The sequence below is a fragment of the Oncorhynchus tshawytscha genome, linkage group LG13 (genome assembly GCF_018296145.1).
Source record: "Oncorhynchus tshawytscha isolate Ot180627B linkage group LG13, Otsh_v2.0, whole genome shotgun sequence".
NCBI lineage: Eukaryota > Metazoa > Chordata > Actinopteri > Salmoniformes > Salmonidae > Oncorhynchus > Oncorhynchus tshawytscha.
In genome coordinates this window covers 42978291-42996298 of record NC_056441.1, presented here as the reverse complement: position 1 = coordinate 42996298, position 18008 = coordinate 42978291, and the positions used below count along the sequence as shown (strand labels likewise).

General features: G+C 42.7%; 1 protein-coding gene across 4 annotated transcripts; it reads right to left on the bottom strand.

Moving 5' to 3' along the window:
* Window positions 1-698: 698 nt before the first annotated feature.
* Window positions 699-17835, bottom strand: LOC112266653 (heterogeneous nuclear ribonucleoprotein R). Of its 4 annotated transcripts, none has more exons than XM_024444330.2 (11): window positions 17679-17835; window positions 16776-16941; window positions 16531-16649; window positions 16277-16384; window positions 3759-3872; window positions 3363-3539; window positions 2963-3098; window positions 2654-2859; window positions 2380-2529; window positions 2164-2285; window positions 699-2054 (listed from the first exon to the last, which is right to left on the bottom strand). In XM_024444330.2, the coding sequence occupies exons 2-11, from the start codon at window positions 16936-16938 to the stop codon at window positions 1454-1456; spliced, it is 1896 nt and encodes a 631-aa protein (XP_024300098.1). In that variant the 5' UTR covers window positions 16939-16941; window positions 17679-17835; the 3' UTR covers window positions 699-1453. The 4 variants fall into 4 exon arrangements, with proteins under 4 accessions (XP_024300098.1, XP_024300099.1, XP_024300102.1 ...); XM_024444331.2 differs by having other exon boundaries at window positions 16776-16968; window positions 17679-17832; XM_024444334.2 differs by having other exon boundaries at window positions 17778-17801.
* Window positions 17836-18008: the final 173 nt, after the last annotated feature.

The window sequence follows — 18008 nt, the reverse complement described above, 5'->3', positions numbered from 1 at the left end:
TGTAGGCGAGGAGAAACAGTACTCTAAACTAGCTCACCCGGGCCTTTTGTAAGGAACACAGTTCAGGGTGAGTACGTTCCTCACTCAAGCGATGCAGCTCTCGCTTCACCACTTGGGTAAGTTTGAATAAAAGGACAAAACAAAAGACAAATAATAGTCATGGGACCAAAGGCATTTGCTATTAGCATGTTGCTATGGAAAGACAGCAGGGCTTGAAGGGTCATTGCTACAGCACAAACATTACTTCTGATAAATTGCGTTTTTTTTTTTACTGTGTAAATTGGGCCTCATGGTGTTTGAGAGGTGAGTTGCAACTGACCCAATGCCTTCAGGGAAGGAGAGTGCATTTAAATTATTAGTTGTTCTGGTGTTGAGTCCAATGTACAAGATCGAGGTAAAAAATAAATAAAAATCTGCATCGGTATACAAATGTACAACTATAATGTTAATTTCATTTGTATATCTTTTAACTTTCATCAGATCATGAGAGGGTGGGATATCCTGGAAAAGAAAGTGTTTTTTTTTTTTTTCAGTCATTCAAACATTTGTGCTCTCTGTCATCCATTATTTTGGTATGACAATTTCATTGTCTCTTGATTTATTCTTGGAGCAAAAAAGCAGACAAAATCTTGTTTCAACTGTGAAATTTGAAGTAGACTGAATGACACCATTGAATTTGAAGTTACCTGACAACTGAATGATGCTCAACTGAGTTTTATTGAAATGGAACAAAGGTAAAAGTTATAAATACAAACATCACGAGAACAAACTGCTATGGCTTTTAAGGTAAGCCAAACCAAATTCTAACGGGCAAGTTTAAAGAAAACATAGGAAGTTATATAATAATATCAGTTTTAAAAAACACAATTGATCTACCTCTAGAAATGCTAGACATACACTTTCAACATTACAAAACGTTTACATTCTCTCCTTCTATGGATTTTCTCCATCACGGCAAAAAAATGTATATGAAGCTCTAGCCATAAGCAACTATTTACAAGCAAGTCCCTATGCTACTGTTAGAAAACAGAAATAAGGGGAACACAGGTAGGGGAGGGAGGGGCTTGGACACAAAATTTCCTGCAAGGCAATATCATGATTTTAACAGCCTCTCAGACTTTTGAAAATGAATGTCCACATTTAAAATGCTCATTGTTGGCTTTAAAAGAAACAAAATGTTGGAAGGTAAAAGTGATGGGGCGTATATCTTAAAACGCACATGTAACCGTAAGAAATGATTCAGCAAAATGGTTACATTCACATCTTCAGGCCAAAATACTATTCCAGCCAATCATGTTGTGCCAATTCTGGGGGTCTGTCCATTTTTTCTCTTAGTGAAATATTTTTTCCCCGTGAAGGATAAAAAAAGAAAATAAAAAAAGTGTTGCCAAAACTCCTTACGTTTTTTTTCTGTCTTTTAATTTTATTTTGCCAAATAATGATTTTGACGCGTCTACTTCCACTGCTGCCCATAAGAATCCTGTGAAAACTCCAGGGTGTCATTACTGTAACCATAGTTACCGGAATAGTCGGCCCCTTGCTGCAGGGGCTGCTGGGCGATGGGCTGAGACCCCCAGTTCTGCTGGTTGGTCTGCCGGCGTTTGGAGTCAGGCTGGTTGAAGACGTCCGCCTTCCTCTTCCCTCCCACATTGCCCCCGCGGTTCCCCCTGGCTCCTCGGGTACCGCGGCCCCTCTGTGGCTGGAAGGGTCCCCCCCGGCCCCCTCTGCCACCCCTGGGCCCGCCGATTGGTGGCCCCCTCTGGGCATAGCCCCCTCTGCTTCGTGTGGGTGGTGCTCCGCGGGCCCTGGGTGGGGGCGGACCTCCCCTGCTTGGCCGGCTGCCACGGCCCCTCATGCTGTACACGTCGTCGTAACCGTAGTAGGGGTCCTCGTAACCCCCACGGTAGTCGTGATAGTCATAGTAGTCATCGTAGTAGTCCTCGTAGCTGTAGTAGTCTGGGGGGTAGGCGGCATAGCCCCCACGGCCACCACGGCCTCTGCCCCTACCTGGTGGAGGCATGCGTGGCGGTGGGTAGTAGTAATAGTCATCATACCTGCAGAATACAAGAACAACACATCAGCTTCAATGCAATCCCATGATGGGAGATCTACTCAACTAGATAACAGAAATCAGTCAAGCACAGTCTCTCTCCGTGGCCTCACCCTGGGTTTCTGGTGGTCTGGCGATGAGCCTGCCGCTCTTTCCTCTTCTTGTCTGGGGGCTTGGCTAGGACTATCTCAATCTCCTCTCCCCCAAGCTCCTTCCCATTCATTTCTGCCATTGCCTGAGAAAAGCAGCACAAATGTTAACACATACGAAGCAAGGTAAAAATAAAAAAACACAAAAACAGGAGTATGTTTTTACCGAGAGTAACCCACCTTCACAGCTGCATCCCTGTCCTCAAAGTGGACAAAGGCATAGTCTTTGAGCTTCTTCACCCGCTCCAACTTTCCAAACGCAGAGAAGGTCTTCTCCAGTAGCTCTTCTGTGACCGGGGTGGCCAGCTTCCTGACAAACAGGACTTTCACCTGATGACACACAAACATTACAATTCAACTCCATATTGATCTCAGTTTATGCAGAAAGAGTTTATTGTAAGATAAGAAAAATGAAAGTGAGTGGGATTGTGAGAGCGAGCGAGCCAGGACTCACCTTAGCCATGACATCCGGATCGGGCTCAGCGACCGGATCGGCCCACTCAACAGTGACCGGGTTCCCCCACACCTTCACCTTGCCGCTCATGAGGCGGCGGCGGGCCTGGGCTGCAGACTTGTGGTCCTCGTACTCGAGGAAACAGAAGCCACGATTCTTCTTCTTGTCGTCAGGCTGGTGGTAGAGAATCACTTCCTGAAGCCCCTCTGGAGGAAGAACGAGAGACCTGCGTCACATGACTGATATCTGACTAATGATAAACCACAGAACAATGTAAACCTAAATTGGGGTGTCTACACTTTCACTGACCTGTGACTTTGCCAAAGTCCTCCAATATGCTCTCTCTGGTCTTGTTCTTTGGGATTGATCCAACAAACAGGCGGTTGTTTGCTACAGATATGCACACGCCAAGGTACTTCCCAGACCGGATTTCATAGTTATCACACTGAAAACAAGAGGAAGAAAGATTGCTTTGCAGGGTTGATATGGAAGGTCCTATGACTGGTCCAAAATGAAATTTATCACATCTTGCGCTGGTTTCCCCAGACACAGATTAAGCCTAGCCCTAGACCACAAAAAAACCAAACACATTCAATGGAGATTCTCTATTGAAAATGATTTTTAGTCCAGGTCTAGGCTTCATCTGTGTCCGGGAAACCAGACCCTTGGTTCTGTGAAGATGAAGACTTGACTGAGTGCAGGGACTTACAAGTTTCACAGCCTCAGCTGCTGCATCCTTGCCGCAGAAGGTGATGAAGGCGTAGCCCCGGTTCTGACCCGACAGAGGGTCCATCATTAGCCTCAGGTCCCAGATAGGGCCCGCCTTTTCAAACAGTGGCACCAGCTCATCTTCATACAGATCTCTGGGGATCTTTCCCACAAACACCTGAACTCAGAAAAGAGACTAGATCAGTGAGGGTTCCACAATGTGATCAGATGAGCTCCTTTGATACTTTAGCAGGGGAAGACTGCTGTAGTGTTGCTGTAAACGTCTCTGTTGACATCCTTGGGGCCACAGTCTTTCAAATGCCTCTCTTCTCTACATCCGTCAAAGGCTTTGCCACGATGACCCTTTCAAATAATGTTACGTCTCCGGCAGCTTTACCTCAGTTCCAATCCCAGGCTGTGCTCCTTGGAACACTTCCTCTGGTGGAGGCCCGCCGTATTTCCTCTGTCCAGTAGTTACGTCCAGGGTGTATCCTGTCCGCTCCAGCAGAGCCTGGGGAACACGTAGACGTCAGCATAACCACTACACCACATGATTGGGCACACACACACAAAGCCCCCAAAAATCCCATGACGGAAACTTCCCACTGGGCACAAACTGGTTAAAGCAACATTGTTTCAAAGTAATTTGTCAACAGTGATGTGGAAAATCCACGTTTGAGGGCGAAACTTCAAAACCACAGGATTGTCACCATGGTTACCAATTTTCAACATAGATAAGCCTTGTATAAAGTGTTGAATCTGCATCTTTCAAACATGTCAGATCTTCAACATTATATCCACTATAAGAAAGAACAAAACAATATGCTGGGAAGCACCTCATATGGGAAAGTTGGTCTCTACAGCTATCCATTTGGGTCTCCCATGAAGGGTGTTAACCAAGCCCATCCATATTTGGCTTTGATATTTGTCACCGACTATCAATGTGCTATCGTGAGACTCATTGACAGATCTTGCAAAACGGTGCAATATGCAGTTCCCTTCATTTCAGCTTGTGACAAAACCAGCAAATGTAGAGAATCATCTAAACCGCTATGAAATATATATTCAATAACCAAAACTATTGTACTATCAGCTGGTGTACAAAACCGAAAGTAAGACACGCAAAAACGAAATAGCGCTTAGAAACGATCTACTGCTCCATTTCAATGAGAATGACATCTTTAACTCACATGGGTCAGGTCTCCCAAAATGTTCCATATATTCATTACTGCCATCAAAGTCATTTCAAAAGGGTAGCTTTAACAGAGCAAATTAAATGGAACCATACTTTATAAGTCATATCATCAAATTATACTATTTAGGGGTATATAGCATTTGCGAAGTCCTCAAAAGTTCAATTCAATCCAGAGTTCAACTAAAAAATAAAAGACGCTACGTCCAAAAGTTTGGGGTCACTTAGAAATGTCCTTGTTTTCCATGAAAACATACATGAAATTAGTTGCAAAATGAATAGGAAATATAGTCAAGACATTGACATGGTTATAAATAATGATTTTTAATTGAAATAATTGTGTACTTCAAAAACTTTGCTTTCGTCAAAGAATCCTCCATTTGCAGAAATTAGACTTGCAGGCCTTTGGCATTCTAGTTGTCAATTTGAGATAACCTGAAGAGATATCACCCCATGCTTCCTGAAGCACCTCCCACAAGTTGGATTGGCTTGATGGGCACTGCTTAGGTACCATACGGTCAAGTTGCTCCCAAACCATTCAATAGGGTTGAGATCCGGTGACTGTGCTGGCCACTCCGTTATAGACAGAATACCAGCCGACTGCTTTATCCCTAAATAGGTCCTACACTTTGGGTCACTTTGGCTCCAATTAAGCACCATCCCCAGGGTATGGCTTGGCTTTGCAAAATGGAGTGGTTTCCTTTTTCTATGATCCCTTGTACCCTGTACAAATCTTCCACTTTTCCACCACCAAAGCACCCCCAAACCCTCACATTGTCAGGCATGGTGGAGGCAGATGGCGTCAAGCACTCCTCCAGCATCTTCATTTTTCTGCGTCTCACAAATGTTCTTCTTTGTGATCCAAACACCTCACACATATTTGTCTGTTCATAACACTTTTCCCCCAGTGTTCTTTTGCCCATCTTAATCTTTATTGGCCAGTCTGAGAAGGCTTTTTCTTTGCAACTCTGTCTAGAAAGCCAGCATCCCGGAGTCGCCTCTTCATTGTTGACGTTGAGACTGGTGTTTTGCAGGTACTATTTAATAAAGCTAACAGTTAGGGACTTGTGAAGCGTCTGTTTCTCAACCTAGACACTAATGTACTTGTTCTCTTACTCAGTTGTGCACCGGGGCCTCCCACTCCTCTTTCTATTCTGGTTAGAGACAGTTTTCGCTGTTCTGTAAAGGGAGTAGTACACAGTTTTGCACGAGATCTTCAGTTTCTTGCCAATTTCTCGCATGGAATAGCCTTCATTTCTCAAAACAAGAATAGACTGACGAGTTTCAGAAGAAAGTTGTGTGTTTCTGGCCATTTTGAGCCTGTAAGAAAACCCACAAATGCTGATGCTCCAGATATTCACCTAGTCTAAAGAAGGACAGTTTTATTGCTTCTTTAAATCAGGACAACAGTTTTCAGCTGTGCTAACAATTGCAAAAGGATTGTCTAATGATCAATTAGCCTTTTAAAATTATAAACTTGGATTAGCTAACAACGTGCCATTGGAAAACAGGATTGATGGTTGCTGATAATGGGCCTCTGTTCAGCTATGTAGATATTCCATAAAAAAATATGCTATTTCCAGCTACAATAGTCATTTACAACATTAACATGTTATTTTAAAAATGGACCCTTTTTTTCATCTCTTTCAAAGACAATAACATTTCTATGTGACCCCAAACTTTTGAATGGTAGTGTATAGGCCTAGGGTTCCAATCTTAGGCTGATTTCAAATGTAATCTTTAAGTTAATAACTAATATATTGTAGTCACCTCTCTATTCACAACAAAAAAATCTAAGTTAAAGAAAAGGAATAAATCAAACTTTAAAATGCACTTTAAAGTCTAACTTTATTTAGTTCCATTCTGTAACTTAGATTCTGTTTAGAAGGAGACGTGTACATTTTTATGACAAATGAATTAAAGCCAGGCAGTCAATCTTCTTCAAATGTTGATATTTGGTTGAGTTGACAACCAAACACTAACTTTTGCAATACAGTAAATAGCCTATTAACTCAAGAAGTGAAATTCCATGTTGGATTCACGTCATTTGATTAGCAGTCTTAGGGGTAGAAGCTGTTAAGAAGCCTTTTGGACCTAGAGTTGGTGCTACGGTACCGCTTTCCGTGTGGTAAGCAGTAGGGTTGCAAAGGGTCGGAAACGCTCCAGTAAATTTCCCTAAATTTGCCATGGGAAGTTAAGCCCGGGAATTTTGCTTAAATTCATTTAAAAAAAAAGTTTGCTTATAACAGTTTTTTTTTTGTGGGATACACAAAGCAATTCTAGGTCTTGCGGCATATTTTTGTTAAACTTTCCCCAACTCAATGGAATTGCAACCCTCTGCATGCACAGTGCATTCTTCCATCACATGTGCAGCTGATTCTCAAGATCTTGCACACTAATGAGATGCTATTGAACCCACACTACTATACTGAGCCAAGGACTAAATGCTTTCTGGTAAGTTTTGATTACAATACTGGGTGGTGAGAGTATATTTTATATGACATGATTTTTTGTAAACTAGTAAATAGTAGCCTAAGGCAAAGTGTGTTTAAATCAATTCAAACTTGTTAACAATTTCTGCAAGTTGGTTTTTGCTACCATGTGGGTTTTAGCTTGCTTGAGCCTGCTAACTGAGGAGTGTTAATTCACATTTCTATACGTTTCATTTTAAAATAAAGGAGTGGTTTAATCTAACTGCTTAACTATTTATCTGTACATAGAATTGTAGTTTTTCTTCTTTTCAGGAAAATTCCACAGGCACTATCTGATGTTTGGAGACATTTCTTTGCAGCTGATGTAGAAGGAAAAGCTGTGTACATTTGCAAATACTGTGCCAAATCATTTGTGAAGAATGCAACAAAGATGTAGAATCATCTGGCCAAGTGCATAACGTTCCCTCAGCGCTCACAACAAGAAACTTTGACAAAAGTCTCTACTTCTATTCGAGGTGAAAATTATTATTATTATTATTTTTTAAATTTTTTATTTTTATTTCACCTTTATTTAACCAGGTAGGCCAGTTGAGAACAAGTTCTCATTTGCAACTGCGACCTGGCCAAGATAAAGCATAGCAGTGTGAGCAGACAACACAGAGTTACACATGGAATAAACAATTAACAAGTCAATAACACAGTAGAAAACAAAGGGGGAGTCTATATACAATGTGTGCAAAAGGCATGAGGAGGTAGGCGAATAATTACAATTTTGCAGATTAACACTGGAGTGATAAATGATCAGATGGTCATGTACAGGTAGAGATATTGGTGTGCAAAAGAGCAGAAAAGTAAATAAATAAAAACAGTATGGGGATGAGGTAGGTGAAAATGGGTGGGCTATTTACCAATAGACTATGTACAGCTGCAGCGATCGGTTAGCTGCTCAGATAGCTGATGTTTGAAGTTGGTGAGGGAGATAAAAGTCTCCAACTTCAGCGATTTTTGCAATTCGTTCCAGTCACAGGCAGCAGAGTACTGGAACGAAAGGCGGCCAAATGAGGTGTTGGCTTTAGGGATGATCAGTGAGATACACCTGCTGGAGCGCGTGCTACGGCTGGGTGTTGCCATCGTGACCAGTGAACTGAGATAAGGCGGAGCTTTACCTAGCATGGACTTGTAGATGACCTGGAGCCAGTGGGTCTGGCGACGAATATGTAGTGAGGGCCAGCCGACTAGAGCATTCAAGTCGCAGTGGTGGGTGGTATAAGGTGCTTTAGTGACAAAACGGATGGCACTGTGATAGACTGCATCCAGTTTGCTGAGTAGTGTTGGAAGCCATTTTGTAGATGACATCGCCGAAGTCGAGGATCGGTAGGATAGTCAGTTTTACGAGGGTAAGCTTGGCGGCGTGAGTGAAGGAGGCTTTGTTGCGGAATAGAAAGCAGACTCTTGATTTGAATTTCGATTGGAGATGTTTGATATGAGTCTGGAAGGAGAGTTTGCAGTCTAGCCAGACACCTAGGTACTTATAGATGTCCACATATTCAAGGTCGGAACCATCCAGGGTGGTGATGCTAGTCGGGCATGCGGGTGCAGGCAGCGATCGGTTGAAAAGCATGCATTTGGTTTTACTAGCGTTCAAGAGCAGTTGGAGGCCACGGAAGGAGTGTTGTATGGCATTGAAGCTTGTTTGGAGGTTAGATAGCACAGTGTCCAATGACGGGCCGAAAGTATATAGAATGGTGTCGTCTGCGTAGAGGTGGATCAGGGAATCGCCCGCAGCAAGAGCAACATCATTGATATATACAGAGAAAAGAGTCTGCCCGAGAATTGAACCCTGTGGCACCCCCATAGAGACTGCCGGAGGACCGGACAGCATGCCCTCCGATTTGACACACTGAACTCTGTCTGCAAAGTAATTGGTGAACCAGGCAAGGCAGTCATCCGAAAAACCTTATCGATAGCAGCAGCTCATGGTCCTCCTGGAATCAGATGTTTTTTTTTTAGTCAATGGAGGAACGTAGTCAGAGAAATGCTGATGAATGTCTTGCTCGAGCTGTGAATGCAACTGGTTCATCTCTGATGCTCACAAGCAATGTGTATTGGAAGTGATTTCTGAATGTTCTTCGCCAAGCATACACCCCTCCAACCAGACATGCCTTTTCTACTCATTTGCTGGATGCCGAGTTCAACAGAGTTCAAGTGAAGGTCAAGCAAATCATAGAGAAAGCAGACTCTCTCTGATGGGTGGTTGAATGTTTGTGGGCAAGGAATAATTAACTACATCTTCACCACTCAACAAGAGCACAGACAAGGCACAACAGACACACCGGTCTCTACATTGCAGATGGGCTGAAGGCAGTCAATGACCTTGGACCACAGAAGGTATTTGCACTGGTGACAGACAATGCTACGAACATGAAGGCTGCTTGGTCTAAAGTGGAGGAGTCCTACCCTCACATCACACCCATTGGCTGTGCTGCTCATGTATTGAATCTGCTCCTCAAGGACATCATGGAACTGAAAACAATGGATACACTCTACAAGAGCGTATTTTGGGAGAATGGTAAGCTGCCTGAAACTCCAGAAACCTATAGCAGTAGCCATTGCACGGATTGAGGGAGACAATGCCATCCTGTCTGATGTTCAGACTCTGCTTGCAGATTTAAGAGAAGAAATCCGTACTGCCCTGCCCACTTCACTGTTGTTCCAAGCAGAGGAAACTGCAGTTCTGATATACATCAAAAAGCATTAAGACTTCTGCCTGAAGCCCATACACACCTCAGCGTACATGTTGGACCAAGTATTCTGACAAGAGCATCCTGTCTGGTGCAGAGATCAACAAGGCCTATGGTGTCATCACTACCGTGTCTTGCCACCTTGGCCTGGATGAGGGCAAGGTTCTTGGCAGTCTGGCAAAGTACACCTCAAAGCAAGGGATTTGGGATGGAGATGCAATATGGCAGTCATGCCAACATATCCTTCCTGTTTGGCCCTGTCCGGGGGTATCATCAGATGGGGCCACAGTGTCTCCTGACCCCTGTCTCAGCCTCCAGTATTTATGCTGCAGTAGTTTATGTCTCGGGGGGCTAGGGTCAGTCTGTTATATCTGGAGTACATCTCCTGTCTTATCTGGTGTCCTGTGTAAATTTAAGTATGCTCTAATTCTCTCTTTCTTGCTCTCTCTCAGAGTACCTGAGCCGTAGGGCCATGCCTCAGGACTACCTGGCATGATGACTCCTTGCAGTCCACCTGGCCGTGCTGCTGCTCCAGTTTCAACTGTTCTGCCTGCGGCTATGGAATCCTGACCTGTTCACCGGACGTGCTACCTGTCCCAGACCTGCTGTTTTCAACTCTCTAGAGACAACAGGAGTGGTAGAGATATTCTTACTGATCGGCTATGAAAAACCAACTGACATTTACTCCTGAGGTGCTGACTTGCTGCACCCTCGACAACTACTGTGATTATTATTATTTGACCATGCCAGTCATTTATGAACATTTGAACATCTTGGCCATGTTCTGTTATGATCTCCACCCGGCAAAGGCAGAAGAGGACTGGCCATCCCTCATAGCCTGGTTCCTCTCTAGGTTTTGGCCTTTCTAGGGAGTTTTTCCCTAGCCACCGTGCTTCTACACCTGCATTGCTTGCTGTTTGGGGTTTTAAGCTGGGTTTCTGTACAGCACTTTGAGATATCAGCTGATGTACGAAGGGCTATATAAATAGATTTGATATCTCATCAGACACCTGGTGGAAGGGACTTTGTAAATCGGAGGCTCTTTCCCCTGTTGCCTCCATCATCCTCCAAATCCCACCAACATCAGCCGCCTCAGAGAGCAATTGGTCCTTGTTTGGAAGCACACACACACCAAGGCAGGCAACAGGCTGACCAATACAAAGGTTAAAAAATTGGTGGTTATCCGGGCAAATGTTTGGCTTTTTGAGCCTGACAAGCCATCCTCAACAAGGTTAGAAAGTGACCGTGAAGATGAGGCCTCAGTGTGATGTTCAAGAAGTGGACATTGAGGATGTCCAGGTTGAAGACATGGAAGCCTGAGAGGAAGGTAACAAAATATTTAGTTTCTAGACTATAATTTCACAATTTTCTGACATGCGTTGGATCATTGGGGATCATATTCCCTTTTGTTCAGTGAAATAATGCAATGTGAAGAGTCAACTCATTTAATTAAAGTTCAAATCGTAACTAAATGTTGTTTTTTCTTCTAGTGGAAGGATTTAATCATTTGCAATTTTGTCTACTTATGATTAGGTAAAAGGTTTATTTTTGTCTCCATATGATACGGTAAATATATCCAATGCAAAAAACATCTACATTTATAATGGTATTAATTCCCATATATTCCAGTTAAATCCCATATTTTCCCACAGAAAGTTTCCACCTCTGAATATTTCCCAAAATATGCAACCCTATGCAGCAGAGAGAACAGCCTATGACTAGGGTGGCTGGAGTCTGACAATTTTTAGGGCCTTCCTCGCCTGGTATAGAGGTCCTGGATGGCAGTGATACTGGGCCGTACGCACTACCCTCTATAGCGCCTTGATGTCGAAGGCCAAGCAGGTGGTAATGGAACCAGTCTGCATGGTGCAGCTGTAGAACCTTGAGGATCTGAGGACCCATGCCAAATCTTTTCAGTCTCCCGAGGGGGAATAAGCGTTGTCATGCCCTCTTCACGGCTGTCTTGGCGGGTTTGGACCATGATAGTTTGTTGGTGATGTGGACACCAAGGAACTTGAAGATATCAACCTGCTCCACTTACAGCCCTGTTGATGAGAATGGGTGCGTGCTCGGCCCTCCTTTTCCTGTAGTCCACGATCAGCTTCTTTGTCTTGCTCACATTGAGGGAGAGGTTGTTGTCCTGGCACCACACTTACAGGTCTCTCGGGTCTCCTCCATATAGGCGGTCTCATCGTTGTCAGTGATCTGACGACACACGGTGTTAGGCCTGTAAACTTAATGGTGTTGGAGTCATGCTTAGCCACACAGTCATGGGTGAACAGGGAGTACAGGAGGGGACTAAGCTTGCACCCTTGATGCTGTTCCGTGTTAAGGATCAGCGTGGCAGATGGGATCCAGGATCCAGTTATAGAGGGAGATGTTTAGTGTCCGGGTCCTTAGCTTAGTGATGCGCTTTGAGAGTACTATGGTGTTGAACGCTGAGCTATTGTCAATGAATAGCATTCTCACATTGGTGTTCCTTTTGTCCAGGTGGGAAAGGGCAGTGTTGAGAGCAATCAAGATTGCGTCGTCAGTGGATCGGTTGAGGAAGTATGTAAATTGGAGTGGGTCTAGGGTTTCTGGGATGATGGTGTTGATGTGAGCCATGACCTGACTTTCAAAGCCCCCGAGGCGCATATTGAAGACGTTAGAACTGTTCACATCTACTTTCTAAGCCAACAAGATGAGTAACGAACAGCAAAAGCACTAGCCTATGTCACTTAAACGACTAAAACCCAGATAAAGTATGTAGAAAATATGAAGGACTTATATATGCACTTTTATAAATGGTGTGGACAACCCTTCAAATGAGTGGATTTGGTTACTTCAGCCACACCTGTTGCTGACAGATGTGTAAAAATTGAGCACAGCCATGCAATCTCCATCGACAAACTATTTGGCAGTAGAATGGCCTTACTGAAGAGCTCAGTGATTTTCAACATGGCACAGTCATAGCATGCCACCTTTCCAACAAGTGTTTTAATAATATTTCTGCCTGGCTAGAGCTTCCACAATCAACTTTAAGTGCCGTTATTGTGAAGTGGAAACATAGGAGAAACAACGACTCAGCCGCAAAGTGGTTGGCCACACAAGCTAGCTCCCAATTCACTATGTTTTATGACCGGATGAAGATCCGTTTCAGATCGAAGCGTAGTCAAAGAGGTGCATTGGGAGCTTAACCTATCTGTTCTTTACTAGCCCAGTACCTATGTTAAGGATGTGCATATGATCAAACTTTTCTATATGCTGCGTAAAAATTGTCTGTCCTCAGTTACACTCACTACCGAGTTCCAAACTGACTCTGGAAGCAACATCGGCACAAGAACTGTTCATCTGGAGCTTCACGAATGGGTTTCCATGGCCGAGCAGCCGCACACAAGCCTACGATCACCATGCACAATCCCATGTGTCGGCTGGAGTGATGTAAAGCTCGCCACCATTGGAGCAGTGGAAATGCGTTCTCTGGAGTGATTAGTCACGCTTCAACATCTGGCAATCTGACGGACGAATCTGGGTTTGGCGGATGCCAGGAAACCTACCTGCCCGAATGCATAGTGCCAACTGTAAAGTTAGGTGGAGGAGGAATAATGGTCTGAGGCTGTTTTTCATGGTTCGGGCTAGGCCCCTTAGTTTCAGTGAAGGGAAATCTTAAGGCTACTGCATACAATGACATTCTAGACGATTCTATGCTTCCAACTTTGTGTTAACAGTTTGGGAGAGGCAAAGGGGGGGGGACCAACTCCATATTAATGCCCATGATTTTGGAATAAGATGTTCGACGAGTAGGCGCCCATATACTTTTGGTCATGTTTGAGAAATAATAAATCACCCAAATAAAAACGACAGTCAGGGAGAATCAAAGATTTTAAAAAATATGGCATTCAGGAGTATTTGGCATGGCACAGGTCCCCATTTATTTTGTTATGTTTTGAGTCACTCAGATAGTGAAAGGGGATATCTAGTCAGTTGCACAACTGAATGCATTCAACCGAAATGTTTCTTCCACATTTTACCCAACCCCTCGAAATCAGAGAGGTGCGGAGGGCTGCCTTAATCAACGTTATCAGTGTCCATATGTAGAATTGCAGGAAATTATCTTTAAAATTTAAACTTTTTCGCTTAGCCAAATGTGGCAAAATGTGTTAAATTGTGAGAAATTAGCTCTAAAACAGCTCAATTGTATCACTGTGATCAACAGGAGGACCTCAAATTATATTTACAATTGTTATTCACAAAGATAAATATTTTGGGGTTTCTATTACAAAGTATGTCATTGCCCTTTTAAGACACCATTGCCCCCTTTGGGCGCAGCAGATCTCTTAAACCATGCTTTAAACTCCGGTTGTAACTGCAATTTTCTTTACGATGGCACGCGCAATTGTATGAGTAAAGAAATAAACGTGGTAGCAATGGAAAGCCGGGATCCCCTCTTTCTTAACAAAGGCCAAAGTGGCTTTCAAAAGTGCTCTCCCCCTCCCAATTGCTGTTTATAAACATTTGTGCATCGTCTGCTTGTAGGAATTAGAGGTCGACCGATTATGAGTATAACAGAACTCATATGGCAGGCAAATTCCTGAGTTGAAATCAAAACAGGAAGTCAGAAATCTGAGCTTTGTATGTATTCACCAGAGTCCCCAATGAAATCCCCTTGAGATATGAATGATGTTGCACTGCCTAGGGGTTCCACTAGATGTCAACCATCAATAGAAATTATAATGAGGCTTCTATGATGTTGTGGGAGTGAATGATAGCAGAATCAGTCAGGTGTCTGGCAGTCAGCCATTTTCTGATCATGTTTTTTCCTCGTGGTAGTCACTTGCGTTCCATTGCTCACGAAGACAAGGAGTACTCCGGTTGGAACTTTATTGAAGCTATATGTTAAATTCCTAATGATTGATTCTGTACATAGAATGAAATGATTCTTCCGCTGGTAATTTCACTTTTTGTCCGATATAACGCTGACCAGAATTAGCGTTTGGATATGTATACCAAACGCGCTAACAAAAGAAGGTATTTGGACATAAATAACGGACATTTTCGAACAAAACAAACATTTATTGTGGACCTGGGATTCCTGGAGTGCTTTCTGATGTAGATCAAAGGTAAGGGAATATTTATCATGTAATTTCTTGTTTATGTTGACACCATCTTTGCGGTTGTGGTGTTTTTACTTCTGAGCACCGTCTCAGAATGCACGGGTTTCTTTTTCCGTAATGTTTTTTTGAGATCTGACACAGCGGTTGCATTAAGGAGAGGTATATCTACAATTCCATGTGTATAACTTGTATTATCATCTACATTTATGATGAGTATTTCTGTTGAATGATGTGGCTATGCAAAAATCACTGGATGTTTTTGGAACTAGTGAATCTAACGCGCCAATGTAAACTCAGAATTTCTGATATAAATATGAACTTTATCAAACAAAACATGCATGTATTGTGTAACATGAAGTCCTATGAGTGTCATATGATGAAGATTATCAAAGGTTAGTGATTAATTCACTCTGTGTGCTTTCTCTCTCTCTCTGGCTGGTGAAATTGGCTGTGTATTTTAGTGAGTTGTTGGTGACCTAACAATCGTTTGTGGTTCTTTCCCCGTAAATCCTATTTGAAATCAGACACTGTGGTGGGATTAACAACAAGACTACCTTGAAAACTATATAAAATACAAGTATGTTTGAGGAATTTTAATTTTGAGATTTCTGTTCTTTTGAATATGGCGCCATGTACTTTCACTGGATGTTGTTATATCGCTCCCGGTAACGGGATCTCAGCCATAAGAAGTTAACCCACCGTTCCTAGGCCATCATTGAAAATAAGAATGTGTTCTTAACTGACTTGTCTAGTTAAATAAAAAAATATATATATTGTATTTAAATCGGCGCCCAAAAATACCGATTTCCGATTGTTATGAAAACGGAACGGCCCTAATTAATCGGCCATTCCGATTAGTCGGTCGACCTCTAGTAGGAATACATTATTAACTCTTCCTGTGGGCCTCGAGAAATATTTCTCCCATATTGAACACACAACAAGCAGACTAGGTTCTCAGATTTTGATTTAATAACATTACATGGCAAAAATAGTAGAACAGAGCTGGGTTTCAAACGTATTGTCGCACTAAGGCCATCTTTCGTCCATCCGTTTTGGGAAACCCAGCCCTGAAGAGTTACACCATGAGTGATAAATTATAGGCTTTGAATTGCTTTGCCACGGTGGTGCGCATTATAAAACGATTTAATTCCCTTAATCTGAACATCAGCAAACAATCATGCAAGTCAGTTCAATACAGAGTAACAGAGAAAATAAAATTGAAAATACATTTAGGGTTTTTCTCTCTCTGTAGAACAGACATGCTTCTGTTGGCCTATTAGGCTAAGTCATTGCCAAACCAGCCCACCTGGAGATTTTAATTGTGGGTCAAAAATGATCTCTCCAGAATCCATATGATGGAAATCCGTCACAGTGACAGAGAATTTTAACCCCTGCACACACAGAACAGGTTATATCTAAGCAACTGACTCAACGTTAAAAAATATACATTTTACCTTGATCTTGGACTCGTCAGGCCCCTTGGTGGATTCTTGTACTTTATTTCCTTGCTTTTCCCTCTGTCTGTAAGTCTTCATGACTCCACAAAGGAAAGCACTTTTGTTCTGGAAAGCAAACCAGGGCACAGTATTGGAGTTATGAGCAGATAAAGATGTATAGACCCATCCATGTCAACTTCTTAAGACTAATGATTCATCATCCAAACTGACTTGAATTCATACTTTTTCATTCTGCTTCCTCTGTTACTCACCTGCACATGGGACAGGTCACTTTCTTTGAACTGCAACAGTACAGACAGCGCTCCCTCTTCATTGAACTCCCGCAGAGCATCGATGGCCCTCTCGTCCAGGTCAGCATATGCCACCAACCCTGGTGGTAACAAGACAGATCCCTACCATTACAACCTGGCTTATCTTCACTTCATGGAACCACGAGCAACATCACGCTTCATTGGACAATGGATTAGACTCAGCTATTGTTTGACAGATTCCCCACCGGTTGAGAATACGTTGTCGAGACTCTCTGCCACTTTCTGCGACAGTCCGGCATCGATTAGTGTCTGGTAGTTCTCTGTGTGCTCGCATTCGGCAGTGACTTCCATAGGCTCCTCTTCCTCCTTCACCTGGGCAGAACTACCATTCACCTCGTCGGCAGCCATTCTCTTGAGAGAAAATAGACAAGACAAAAACTGGATTTCAGTTAGAATGTTCCACATTAGAACATATTTGTTTCAGCTGCCTTTACAGATCAAGACACTAGTAACTTGTATGGAACAAACTTTTGTAACATACATGGTTTACATTTGGTCCTGCTGCAATAGTAACTTATATTATTCTAAATAGTTAAGCTAGCTAGTTCACATTGGCAAAGATATAAATCCATTAGAAAAGTAGGACTATTAATTTTAATTGCACGCAACCATGAGGTCTGAAAGCTGAAATACCTGGGTACAAGTGAACAGTAAGTTTATATTGCAGGCACGATAGCTAGCGAACGCCAACAGCCAGTAAACAAAAACAGTGATTAAACTAGCTAGCTGGTTCAGCGAGCAGTTTTTTGTTGTTGTTGAAGCTAGCTTGGCTGGTGGTGTGTATTTTTTGGCTAGCACCGTCCCGCCCCCTTCCAATAGCTAGCTAGTTATTAGCTACATAGACAAATGCGACTGAATTCACATTTTGGAATATTTACAAACACAAAAATAAACGTTTAGAGTTAGAAATGCCAACATAAAAAACAAACATAAAACCCTGTATCAAAGTTCATAAAACTTAGCCGAGCAAATAGCTAACGTTAGCTAGCAGGGTTGGCTAAAGGCCTTGTTAGCTTGTTGGACACCTTTCAGAATTCAAACAAATCACCCGCCAAGAGGTGAAACACGAATAATTCGCAAACGCTTACCTATCTTCTCCAGGAAAATAACAGTATCGAAAAACTATATTTTGCAACAATTAACCAAAATAGTTATCCAATATGAATAGTATGGTTGAATCTACCCACGAGACTGTCCAGTCGCTCGCAAAACGCCAGCACCACTCTGCGACGCAGAACTACGCATCAACCTAACTATAGTCTCTTACAATCGTAACCAATCGAAGTGGTTAGTCATATTTTGACATGATTTTCAACCAATAAGAAGTCCCAAATTCATAATGAGAACATATTCGGATTTCGACCCTGCACAATGTTGTGATTGAATTACAGCATAAACATACTGAACAGAATGAGTGA

What these genes read in the sequence shown, in the direction of transcription:
- LOC112266653 (XM_024444330.2), bottom strand. Translation starts at nt 16,938, where the DNA reads ATGGCTGCCGACGAGGTGAATGGTAGTTCTGCCCAGGTGAAGGAGGAA. An exon ending in CAGCTGAGGCTGTGAAACTT is followed by an intron (nt 3,099 to 3,362) that starts GTAAGTCCCTGC and finishes TCTTGTTTTCAG; the next exon opens with TGTGATAACTATGAAATCCG. An exon ending in ATCCGGATGTCATGGCTAAG is followed by an intron (nt 2,530 to 2,653) that starts GTGAGTCCTGGC and finishes GTGTGTCATCAG; the next exon opens with GTGAAAGTCCTGTTTGTCAG.